The sequence below is a fragment of the Sinocyclocheilus rhinocerous genome, unplaced genomic scaffold (assembly GCF_001515625.1).
Source record: "Sinocyclocheilus rhinocerous isolate Xijiao unplaced genomic scaffold, SAMN03320098_v1.1 scaffold1668, whole genome shotgun sequence".
NCBI classification, from domain to species: Eukaryota; Metazoa; Chordata; class Actinopteri; order Cypriniformes; family Cyprinidae; genus Sinocyclocheilus; species Sinocyclocheilus rhinocerous.
In genome coordinates, this window is record NW_015630986.1 from 317,701 (window position 1) to 330,589 (window position 12,889).

Here is a 12,889-nt window from a genome sequence, read left to right on the forward strand (position 1 = left end):
GATCATGTGATACTGAAGACTGGAGTAATGATGCTGAAAATTCAGCTTTGCATCACGGGAATAAACGAGATTTTAATGTATATTAAAATAGAAAATCTTTATTTTACATCATAATAATATTTCAAAATATTACATTTTTTTCCTGTATTTTTGATCAAATAAATGCAGCCTTGATGAGCATAAGAAACTCCTGTAAAAAACATTAAAAATCGTTCTGATCCCAAACTTTTGACCGGTAGTGTACATTAGATGAGTTTATTGTTATATTCTGACCTTTGTATCACGCAGTATTTGAACACAGTCTGGGATCTTAAATTCAGGAGCTGTGACTGGCTCTTTCTGACCCAACTCCACAGAGTCCAGAGCAACTTTAAATGGAACCTCATCCAGACTACACATTCTGCGGACATGCACAAACAATTTAAGTTAATACTATTTCTGTAAATCAGTATCAGAGTAGCTCTGTAGTTAATATATACCCATGTAAATGTATTTCTGTTGTTTATATCTCTGTAGATGGCAAATTCCATGAATATGGTACACTCTGGTGTCACATGACTGTTTTTTTAAAGCATAAAACCGCGTTTATAATTTGAATGAGCTTTCTTATGTTTTAAGTTTTCGTTTTAATCCGTTCATTTTTTATTCATTTTGTTTTATTTTTTTTGTAATGTTAGTTTTCTGCTTAAATTCATATTCCTTTAAATTAAGTTTTCATCTGATATTTATAAGTCATTTAATTTCAGCATTATTTCAATTAACAAAACATTTTGAATAGTTTTGCTTACAATAATAACCCTGGCATAAACATCCTAAGTTTTTTTTTTTTTTTTACACTACATATGTTTGATGAACTATTGTGGAAATAAAATTAACCTAGCATGAAAAGGTGTTAGCTTTGAACTTAGTAAATGCATCTCAAAGGCCTTGACTTTCTTGAATGTACAATTCAAAAATCACAATAATACTATTAATCACTTCATTGAATGAATGAAAAATAAAAAACATATAATCATGTATTATGCATGTAATATAATCACATTTCTAATAACATTTAAATATTTTGCATGCAATCAAGTATAACTGTAAATTGATTTTTCTCTATATTAGTATAGATTACAGGTCATTAAGGTTTCTTACCTGTAGTTTTTGGTAGTGTCTCTGCGCTGATCTGAGCTATATGCGTATTGTTCCTCGGCTGCACAGTGACTGTGTGCACTAATCAGCTTCACGTGTGCGTAATAACAGAAGCATAATATCCCCATGTGAATCAACACAGGCTTACACACAAACAAACAAGCACTATCAGGCTTATACACTGACTCACACAATAATCCTTTCATATCCTGTCGGAACAAACACACACATCATCATGTTCCTTTCCATTTCTCACATGACAGTAAGGTGCTGAAAATACTAAGAGGTTTTAAACTCCTAGAGATACCGTGAACCGTGATGCTGACTGTGTAATAATACGCTATCAGATGCATGAACATTCTCAGTGCGTTATTGCTATTAGTTTGAAGGCGTAGTGTCTGTTTACTCGCTGTGAATCTGAAAAAGGCTGAGACATCAGGAAATGACACAGCAGGCGCTATCAGACATAACACACAGTGTTGGGCCATATTGCATAAGCAGTGATGATTTGTGTGGTTTATGGCGCACTCTAGAGGACCTAAAATAAAACAGCTTTTTGTCTGAATTGTCTTTTTCCCTGTGTATACATCTCGCAATTCTTCAAAGTCAGTGTTAAAAAAAAGTAGTGCTTCTATTAAAACACACAAACAAGTCTTGTTTAAAAACATATTCATAGTTTTATTATGAGCAGTCAACTCAGTAATGTAGAGCTAAATACCATGAGAAATGCAGTTGTAGGTAAAAGCAGTTTTGTAAAATCATCACTGGCAATAAACATTTAGTAAATAACAGTAAATACATGATTTCAGTGAAATGATGTGAAAGAAACTGATAAATTGATGGTGGGTGAGCAAAAACACACACATTCTTCAGGTTACAGACATCTGCTGATACTTTCACTCTCTCAAGTTCTCTCTGTGACAGAATCTGTCGGAACAAACACACACATCATCATGTTCCTTTCCATTTCTCACATGACAGTAAGGTGCTGAAAATACTAAGAGGTTTTAAACTCCTAGAGATACCGTGAACCGTGATGCTGACTGTGTAATAATACGCTATCAGATGCATGAACATTCTCAGTGCGTTATTGCTATTAGTTTGAAGGCGTAGTGTCTGTTTACTCGCTGTGAATCTGAAAAAGGCTGAGACATCAGGAAATGACACAGCAGGCGCTATCAGACATAACACACAGTGTTGGGCCATATTGCATAAGCAGTGATGATTTGTGTGGTTTATGGCGCACTCTAGAGGACCTAAAATAAAACAGCTTTTTGTCTGAATTGTCTTTTTCCCTGTGTATACATCTCGCAATTCTTCAAAGTCAGTGTTAAAAAAAAGTAGTGCTTCTATTAAAACACACAAACAAGTCTTGTTTAAAAACATATTCATAGTTTTATTATGAGCAGTTAACTCAGTAATGTAGAGCTAAATACCATGAGAAATGCAGTTGTAGGTAAAAGCAGTTTTGTAAAATCATCACTGGCAATAAACATTTAGTAAATAACAGTAAATACATGATTTCAGTGAAATGATGTGAAAGAAACTGATAAATTGATGGTGGGTGAGCAAAAACACACACATTCTTCAGGTTACAGACATCTGCTGATACTTTCACTCTCTCAAGTTCTCTCTGTGACAGAATCGTGCCTGTACTGCTAAGATGAATTTAAACTACACTCAAATTATTATATGGAGAGCCAAAGTACTGCTGAAGAACCAAACTGCATTTGTTTTAGGTACATAAGGACACTTTCTATAAGAGGGAGAGTATTAATATCTTCTCTTTGACTATGCAAAATGTAAAAATATGTTTTGTTCTTTGTGGTTCGGAGTGTTTAGTCTTTGGTAAACTTTACAGTGCTCTTGTTGTGGTTGAAAAATATCCAATCTGTACTCTCGAACTAATCTGTACGATATATCAGGATCTGATAAAAACATATTTGAGTGAAATGACTGATGAAAGATGACGTTTTTGCCTCTTTCCATAAATCTCTCTCTCTCTCTCTATATATATATATATATATATACACACAGACACTTATAAAGTAAGGCATGTTAGACTTAAATTCATTTTTCAGTGACTTAACGTAACCACTGGAGAACCCTTAATTTGACGTCCCTCACACAAACTCTAATATGTGATGATTATATAATAGCTATCCAATTGTTTCATGAGCTTCTGGAATCATAAATCATGATGCAGCTGATGTCGGATCAGTGGTTTCCTGCTGATATACACGAGTCCCTACAGCAGAATAAAAAGCGTAACTAAACACACCGGGAGAAAACCTACAACACACGCACACATACACACAAGTCATGCAGTTTCACTTGTTTATAAAAGCAGTTCTATAAATGTGCCATTATCTGTGGAGTTAAATATGACTTCACTTAAGTCACTTTTCTTCCTGTAAACGGTTCGTTCGGACTCTCTGCATGGTATTAAATGTAAACCAAACCCAAACACATTCACGAACAAAGTCAAACGGTTTCCTCAACAAACAAAAAAAAATCACACGTCTGTACAGCGCATATGTCTAGACGTCCCAGCTTCATTGGCGTGTTTGGCTGCGATTAGATAAGCACGCCCTGTGGCTGCTGCAGGATCTTGATCACTCTGCTGAGAGATTCGGTGGTGGCAAAGGCCAGATACTGACAGCACAACCAGTCCTCCAGACTCACGCCGCAGCCAGTGTCCAAAGAACGCTCAGCGAACTTGATCATCATAAGTGTTCGCTTCAGGTCCAGCCAGTTCTGCAGGACGGTGTGGCGTTGGACTGTCCCGGAGGGGGGGTTCAGCAAATTGAACAGATCCTCTCGGGGGCCCCACAGCAAACACTGCAAACACGCCCGGGCGTCCGCCATCTGGATGCGCTCGGAAGGGTTGGGATTGAGTAGCAACGTGGCAAGCTGTTGAAGGCCATTGGAGTACAGGGATCGCAGGGGTAGCTGGGGCAAGTCAGAGCTGCAGTATTCCCTCTCCTTTAGCTCTGGACTTTCCTCGAATGGGTTCGGTCGATGCAGCATCTCATAGATCAGTATGCCGGTCTGGAATTCGTCGCACTTGCGGTATTGAGTGGCAGTGAGGAGCTCAGGTGCCAGACGGGACTGGTCTCGGAGCGAAGCGGGTTCCAGCACCACATTCTTGAGTTTGGCCTGAGAGAAGTTGCTGATGATGAGGCGGGCAGGGCAAGCGGAAGCTGCGGTGGAGGAAGCTCCGGATGCAGCGTTGTTGTTTGGTTCCAGCAGCTCCAGGTTCCAAGGGTTCCCGGGCTGACAGTGCACCAGGAGGAGGTTCTCGAGCCGCAGGTCACAGTGCGTGACGTGGTAGGGTTTCATATGCTCTAGTCCTACACACAGCTGCAGCAGCAGCAGACACACCTGGCGTTCGTACAGCTCAGGGTTTCGCGCGTGCCTCTCCACACCCTCCCGTACAAAATCTGCCACCGTCTGGAACGGCACCTCTCGAGTGATCACCACAACACGGCTGCAGAGTTTCCCGCCCGGACCTGCCGCATCTCTCTCACCCTCCTTTCCTTTTCCCTCTTCTCCTCCTTCTGTACCGCCTTGCTTGTCTTCTCCATCCTCCTCTCGCTCCCAGGGCAGCAGGCGGGCCGGAACGTCTGCCAGGAAGTGCCCACAGTCCTGCTGGATGTTGAAGTGAACAGCGATACTCTGCCGAACTGCTAGGCTGTGAAAAAACTGCTGCTGAGTCTCCTTCACCACACCCCGACAGATCTGAGATCAGACAGAAAGAGAATGTTATTCTCTGCAAATACCTGCAAGTCTGAGCTGACTACCTAGGCAAAATTTTGAAGTATCAAAGGAACGCTGCCAACACAAAGGCTGGGAAAATACGAGTAATGCTTGCCCTTCTTAGTCAGAGGGTTACTTTAAGGTTGATTAGAGGTTTAATCCTTATTGATATGAGCAACGATAATAGGAATTATCGATAAAAGCCTTGAAGGCAGCATAATTAGTAGCCGTCTGGAACGGCACCTCTCGAGTGATCACCACAACACGGCTGCAGAGTTTCCCGCCCGGACCTGCCGCATCTCTCTCACCCTCCTTTCCTTTTCCCTCTTCTCCTCCTTCTGTACCGCCTTGCTTGTCTTCTCCATCCTCCTCTCGCTCCCAGGGCAGCAGGCGGGCCGGAACGTCTGCCAGGAAGTGCCCACAGTCCTGCTGGATGTTGAAGTGAACAGCGATACTCTGCCGAACTGCTAGGCTGTGAAAAAACTGCTGCTGAGTCTCCTTCACCACACCCCGACAGATCTGAGATCAGACAGAAAGAGAATGTTATTCTCTGCAAATACCTGCAAGTCTGAGCTGACTACCTAGGCAAAATTTTGAAGTATCAAAGGAACGCTGCCAACACAAAGGCTGGGAAAATACGAGTAATGCTTGCCCTTCTTAGTCAGAGGGTTACTTTAAGGTTGATTAGAGGTTTAATCCTTATTGATATGAGCAACGATAATAGGAATTATCGATAAAAGCCTTGAAGGCAGCATAATTAGTAGAGCTTGGTAAGATAGATAACTCAGTATGGGCAAGAAAGCACCGAATGTAGCCTTTGTGGATAATTTCATAATGCATTGTGACAATCTGTGGATAATTTCATAATGCAATGTGACAATCTCTGTCTGTACTAAGTAACAAGCCATTCGCTTAGCAACATGCTGCCATCAGACTCTATTGGAATCAACTGTTAGTCGAATCACTTTTGCTGTTCTTGCAAGAAGCAATGATTGTGAGTTGCATAAGTGACCATTACTTGACTTATGTAGACAGCTAATCAGCTTGTCCATATACATGCATCAATAAATATGTGTAAGACTGAACTTTCACCTTAACGGCGTAGTTTGTCAGAGGTTCTTTAGCGAAAGACGCTGTGTAGTACACAGCATCTCCTGCCTCGCAGCAGGGTTTTCCTGCAGTCAGCCGGAAATGAGACCAGCTGTCTGTTCCAAAGCGTAGATGATCTTTTTGTCCGGCCATAAATCGATCTTCACATCTGACTGCCAACTTGCGAAGGGTATCCGTGTGCAGGCCTCGGATCCTCCCGACCACTTCCTCCCAGCTCTCCATGCCTCTGTACGGCACTTGTTTCTGGGCTTTAGCGGGTCTCCCAACCCCTCGCGTCCGGGCTGTCAGACTCTCTGTACTTCGGAAGCCTCGGCGGTCGCATGCCTGCATGGAGCTGCTATTGGTTAGGCAAGACAGGCTCTGTCCACCCACAGGACGCTCCAGGGAGTCTCCAGATTCGTCAGGATGTCGTGCCTCCGAGCTGAGTGAGGAGCTCTGACTGGCCATGTCCCATGTGGATTCGAGATCGTAGAGTGGATTGGCGACACTCAGACTGGTCCCGCCTGGTCTGGCCTCTCCTTTGGGTCGAGGGGCAGAGAGTTCTCTACCTAGAGCGGATGGCTCTGTTTGGGCACGTGGGACTGACTTTTTAGGCAGGGGTGGAGGGGTGGATTTAGTCGTGGATTCGATGACCTCTGGATCAGAGGTTAAAGTGTCATCAGATGCTTTAGGATGTCTGGGATGTTTTACAGGGATCATGTTGGCCCTGGACCAACCTGTAGAGTGAGAGATGAGGAATTTCAGAGGATTAGGGCTCTGAAACAGCTCAGGGGAACACATGAAATTTTGACCAGAACATAACTGGTGCCTTATTGGATTTCCATTACATGTTCCCCTTTACTTTATCTCTAATTGCAGATTGAACAGTATTAAAGCAATTCACACATGGTCCATCCGCAGGGACGTAGGATACGAGTTAGGAATTATTTAACAGTGTGAAACCTCATCTAACATTCCTCACTAATCTGCTTTAATCTCCCAATAATCTCAGACTGGGGCTTCTACTGAGGCCCATTCACAAGGACAGGGATTTTTGTAGGTCACGTCTATAAAACGATCAAAGAGTCAGCGGGACAAAATTAGAGGCAGTACTTTAACCCCTTGGAGACCCATGCTGCTACGCAGTTCAGAGGTTCATCAGCCTTAGTCATCACCGTTGCAATGCTATATGGTTAGATATCAGAGGTCAACTCTGCAACATAATAAGAAGGGAAGGATGTAGCCATCAGCAACCATACTCTCTTGGAACAGCTGAAAATTCATTCTTTTTTCTCATATCCTGTGTGATGCCACACAGCTCAATATAGATGGACTAAGTCTGATAATCTGTCAGTCTCTCAGAACTGTGGCCATTAAAGTCCCCAACAAACCGAATCCCTGATTTCCACACAGCGACTACTGCCAGCTTGGGAGAATTTTAATGCAATTTGTCATCTATTTCATTAAACCTCACATGTGGAAAAACATTACATAGTTTAGGAAACAACCACTGTTTGAAATCTTATTTGACGTTATTCGCAGGGTATTTGCCAATATTATTAGTTTTGAAACACTAGCAGATTATTTTGGGATTTATCTTTTCCAGTTTTAACAGTATATTATATCTAGGGGTGTGCGATATTGACAAAAAATTATATCTCGATATTTTATGGGATTTTATCGATAACGATAATTAGACGATATTTTGCTGAGTGTGTTATTGTGCTGGTACCTTAAGGACTGCCGAAGACAGCTGACTCCTAATGTTTTTAATACTCCTCATATTCTGTGTGGTGGCCAGTTCATACTGATAGAAATTAATCTTTTCCAATAAGTTTAAACAGATTTTTGCATTTTATGGGCATTTTAACCTTTATAAAGCCATTTTTTCTAAAAGTGTCCATTATCTTTTGAGTCAAATTCTTACATTTAATCAGGGAATTAGAATAATAAGACATTTGGGCTGTTACCAAGCAAATTAAATCAACACAGAAGCTGCATCTGAAGTGGCATTTAGATGTATTTACACACATGTATTTTGCTTAATGCAAGACATGAATGCATTTAACCTGCAATTACAAATGCATAAATAATGTTTTGATATATTAAACATAAAACGTTGAATACTGATATTTGAAATAAATAAGAAAAAAAGAAAAAGAAAGAAAAAGCCGAAATTTGAAATTAAAACCGCCAGCAGGTGGCAGCAAATCACTGTTAATAAGTGAGTCATTGCGATTGAACCAAATCATTTAAACGGTTGATTCATTCAAGAACGAAACACCGTCATGTTGCTCAGAGACACAAAACAGCACTGTGGCTGTATTCGGAATGATTTTTGTTGGCGAAATAGAGCAAAAACAAGCAATATGGTGTCTAAAACGTAAGTCTCTTAATTAACTTATTGTTTATTGAATTCAATGTCACATTTGTAATCATGGTAATTTTTGGAGAAAAACGGCACTCTTCGTGTGAAATTGAATAACTATATGAAGTGGTATAAATATATAAATTTTCTGCCATCATGTCTTGAATTTGTGATAATTCTAAATGCATTTTAATAGACTGAATCATGCAGTGAAAGAAAACACACTAAATGCGCACACGCACTAGTCTAGACTTCACGTAATGTATGCGTGCGCTCTGTAGGGATGTTTTGAATGGTTTTTGCAAAATACTCGATAATGTCAAATCGCACATCGTTAAAACAACAATTACGATATTATCGCAGACGATATATATCGCACACCCCTAATTATATCTTTATGCCAGGTTGCAAACATTAATATTTTATGTACATTGTAACGTTTTAAAGTGTCTGAAGCATTTTAAATTCTAGATATTTTAGGAGCTTTCTTGTGAACACTTAAATATACACACAATATATACAGATATATATCATATCAGTTATCAGCCATAACATAACTATAATTTATGTTGACCTGAGAATTTGTCATGCCATCCAAAAGTGAGATCACATTATAAATTTGAGATTTAAACTAATTCAAAATCATAAATAAACAAATGTTTTAGAATTTTGAACCATTTTAAAACAAATAAACGTTTCTACGATATTTAAGGAATTAATGTAAATTAATTAATTTATAATAATTACAAATAATTAACTAATTTATATTAAATAAAAAAATAATAATTAGTGGTCACTAGTCATCTAAGATTTTTGGACCCCACTGTATAATAAATATAATGTGTGGTGCTGCAATTGACATTTCCTGCTAGCAAAACTACTTAAACTACACTGTGCTACAATTCATGCAATTAAAACCAAAAATCTTAAACTAAAAAAAAAAGAGCAAAACAAAACGAAGAATTTACATTTCCTGCTAGCAAAACTACTTAAACTACACTGTGCTACAATTCATGCAATTAAAACCAAAAACCTTAACAAACAAAAAAAAAGAGCAAAACAAAACGAAGAAAGAGACATATCCATACCTCCTTTCACTGCATAAACTTCAGAGAGACTCAATCAGCTAAATGGCTTCAAATTGAGAGATTGAGAGAAGTGATCTTATTTATGGGTCTAGAAATGCTCTTGCACACGCTGCTGCCATGACAACCTAAATATATCAGCATGAGCCAGCCAAATCAGGTCAGAACCTCACACCACTGGCCCAAAAAAATGGACCAAACAAAAACACAAAGTGACCCATCAAATGTGTGTGTTTTACATACCCAGGTTGGTGTACGTGGCCCTGCAGCTGCTGGATGTAGGAGAGTGTGAGATGGTGTAAGTGATTCCCTCTTCCTCTCGCTCTGCCTGCCTGCTGCTGTTTGAGGTGGGCGATGCTGGGGGCGGACAGGAGGCAGTCAGCTCGCGCAGGGGTGACAGCTCGAGCTTAGCAGGAAGAGAGGTGGCTGAGGAGATCTCAGTATCCTGAACTGGAAGCTGACTGCATCAAAGAGAGACAAACAAGGGTTGAGAATTATTCCAGCCCAAAGTTTTCTAACATAAACTGCAAGGATTTAGAAACCGAGGATGCAGATTATTTTACAAAGCTAAATTTAGAGCTTAATTCTCTCTCTTTCTCTTTTTTAAAGGGACAGTTCACTCAAAAATGAAAATTCTGTAATTTTCTCACCCTCATTTTGTTCCAAACCCGTACGACTGACTTTTATTTTCATGTGGAACACAGAAGATATTTTCAAACAGTGCTGGTCACTCTTTTACATGCAAATGCAATGAATGAGAACTTGGGGCTTTCAAGCTTAAAAAATGGATGCAAAAGCGCAATAAAAGTATCAAAAGAAATCCATATGACTCATGTGGTATATTACAATATTACAAGAAGCCATATAATAACTTTATGTGATAAACAGACCAAAACGATAGTCTATTCTGAATTGGAGATCTTTTTAACAAAATAGTTGATCTAGTTCACAAAAACTCTTTGACTCCAAAATTAGTTTGCAGCAGTTCTTGAGTTAAGATTATCAGTAAATATCAGTCAAAAAAAATCTTGAGAGTTAGCTCTAAATTTAGCTTTGTAAAATAACCCATACCCTCAATTTTTAAATTCTTGCTTTTTAGGTTAGAAATCAGTGAATAATCCTTTTCTCACCCAGAGCTATATTACTGACCACTTCTATAATACTTTCATGGTGCCTTGTTTGAAGCCTGAAAGCTTACATCACACTTCAAAATGTCCACTTTTGTGTGAAGGCATGATGTCATATGAGTTTGGAAGGACATCAGGGTGAGTAAATAATGAGATGAATAATGATTAATAATGAATAATTGTGTGATAGTGCTTTAGTTCAAGTTTAAATTTTAATTAGCATGTTGGGGTCCAACCATACTTGACTAATCAAACAGAAAATACTATCCTTTGATTAGATTCCAAACCATCCCTATATCCCAGCAGCAACCGTAAGCCGCGGTCACACTAGACTTTTTGTTCCATTGACTTCCATTCATACGCATGCGAATGCGTCAGACTGGAAGCCCGTGCGAAGATATTTCGCATTTCGCTGCGTAGCAAAGTTCAAGTTTGGTGAACTCTGACATGCAAATTCACATCACGTGAATGCGTGAGACCAATAGAAGATCAAAACGTCACAAAGTGACCTCTAAACATGGAGGAATCGCTAATTTAAGCAGTTTTGCATCATCCTGTTTTATACAACACAACTTTAAAAGATTACAAAAATCACATAAAAAGAAGCGGCTTGGTTTGCGGTGGCAAGGGAAACAGGAGCAGATGGTACGTTTGAACAGTGAAACGTGTAATTTTATGTGATGTTTTTACTGCATGAGATTTGTATGTGTGTGTACTTGATTAACTATACTTGTGACTTATTGTAATCACTTAAATAGAAAAGAATTATGACTAGTGAGTTGTGTGTATTGTGAAAACCTTGGTGCGTGATGTCATATCCTGCTCCCGCCCCGTTTTCGCAGCACCTTCCGAACTAATTTCACATGCTCAAAGTCTAGTGTGACCGCGGCCTTACTCTCCTAAATAACCCATCCAGGAACGCTAAATGGGAGGAATCTTCTGCAGGCAGAGCATGTCTGGACATATAAAAACATTCTGTTCCATGAAGTTATGACACACTCAAAAATCTATAACAAGGAAGGTGTTCTTAAAAATAAAGATAAGATTCTTAATGCTTCCAATGAAACACCAGTGCAAAATTTTTTTTGTAAACACACAAGGGAAGATATCACCACAAAAAGGTGTTTTTTAAATTATAGAGTATCTGGATATCTCAGTTTTTGAACTTGTTAGAAGAACCTGAATCAATGTGTCAAGTATCTCTTTCTCTTAGGCAGATAACACTCTGCAAACACACTCGTACACACACACACACACACACACTAGCTGGAACGAATATCTAGCTGAGATCTTCAGTAAAGTGTTGGTCTGTTTAAAGGAATTTGAGGAAGTAATGCTTACCCACCATATTGGCTCACACAGTCACCCATTCGATAAGGTCAGAGATGTTCCAATCAGAAATAGGAATTACTTGCTTTTAAAGACTTAATAGACAGAACTCTCTTGGATTCTGTCTTTTTCTTACTCCTCCTCTCTCTGTTGTAACATTATGGTGTGAATGTTTCTTCCTCCACATGATTAACCCTTAACAGACATCTACCTGTGGTTGTTCATCAGCTTACAACTGAGACATATCAGGATCAAAGGTCCTTTTCGTCAGCAAATCACACACACGTATGACTAACTATATAGGAAGTGGTTTATTGTAGTTAGGAAATCACCTAGTTAAAAAAGATAACTAATACTGATTCTACTTTTTATACTAATACTACTACTACTATTGCTACTAAAAATAATAATTAAATGACTTGTATGCAGCATAAATGACAAATTCAAACATAACTTGTTAATCAAGCAGTTTTACCATTTAGCTATTCCAATTCAATAAAAAAAAAAAAAATTCAATTTATATTAAAAAAACTAGTCAAGTTAAACTTTTTTCTTTCTGTGTTTGATAATGTTAAACCCTAATCCGAATTTCTTACCATTATAAAAACATTTAAATTTTATAATTACTATAAAAGGTATAGGTAGGCCTGGGCGATAAAACGGTATCGGTATTTATCGACGGTACACCATCGATAACGATATAAATTTTTTTCGATATAGGCACGTGCTATGAGTGACGCAGACAGCCCACGAACACATGCTGAAATGAGTGGTGTGCCTGCCTGTGATGAGGAGATTGTGAATAAAGAATGAATATCAGTCGAATTTAAAATAAAAAAATTGCATTTGAATGCAAAAATTTTGCAATCGAATGTTATGTGTGCGTCCGGGAGCCTTATCAGTGGCGCACGAGATGCGGTGATAATGATGTAAGTGACATTGTTGCATTTGAATGTTTTGTTAGTCTAGCCCACGAGACGCGCCGCTGACGCGTT

At 39.1% G+C, this 12,889-nt stretch overlaps 2 protein-coding genes across 3 annotated transcripts in view; both read right to left on the minus strand.

The window, feature by feature from the left end:
* The window catches only part of LOC107740902 (uncharacterized), a 2,657-nt gene extending 1,290 nt beyond the window's left edge, over positions 1 to 1,367 (minus strand). The window contains exons 1-2 of the mRNA XM_016553443.1: positions 1,141 to 1,367; positions 274 to 400 (exon numbers count right to left, since the gene is read on the minus strand). Coding sequence (XP_016408929.1) covers positions 274 to 400; positions 1,141 to 1,343 — 330 coding nt within the window. The 5' untranslated portion in view covers positions 1,344 to 1,367. The remainder of the gene's footprint in view (positions 1 to 273; positions 401 to 1,140) is intronic.
* Positions 1,368 to 2,836: 1,469 nt separating this feature from the next.
* LOC107740897 (pseudopodium-enriched atypical kinase 1-like) overlaps positions 2,837 to 12,889 on the minus strand; it is a 45,729-nt gene continuing 35,676 nt past the window's right edge. For both annotated transcript variants that reach the window (XM_016553439.1, XM_016553440.1), the window contains exons 3-6: positions 9,682 to 9,899; positions 5,989 to 6,722; positions 5,140 to 5,415; positions 2,837 to 4,602 (exon numbers count right to left, since the gene is read on the minus strand). In XM_016553439.1, the coding sequence (XP_016408925.1) occupies positions 3,715 to 4,602; positions 5,140 to 5,415; positions 5,989 to 6,722; positions 9,682 to 9,899 (2,116 nt within the window). In that variant the 3' untranslated portion in view covers positions 2,837 to 3,714. The remainder of the gene's footprint in view (positions 4,603 to 5,139; positions 5,416 to 5,988; positions 6,723 to 9,681; positions 9,900 to 12,889) is intronic.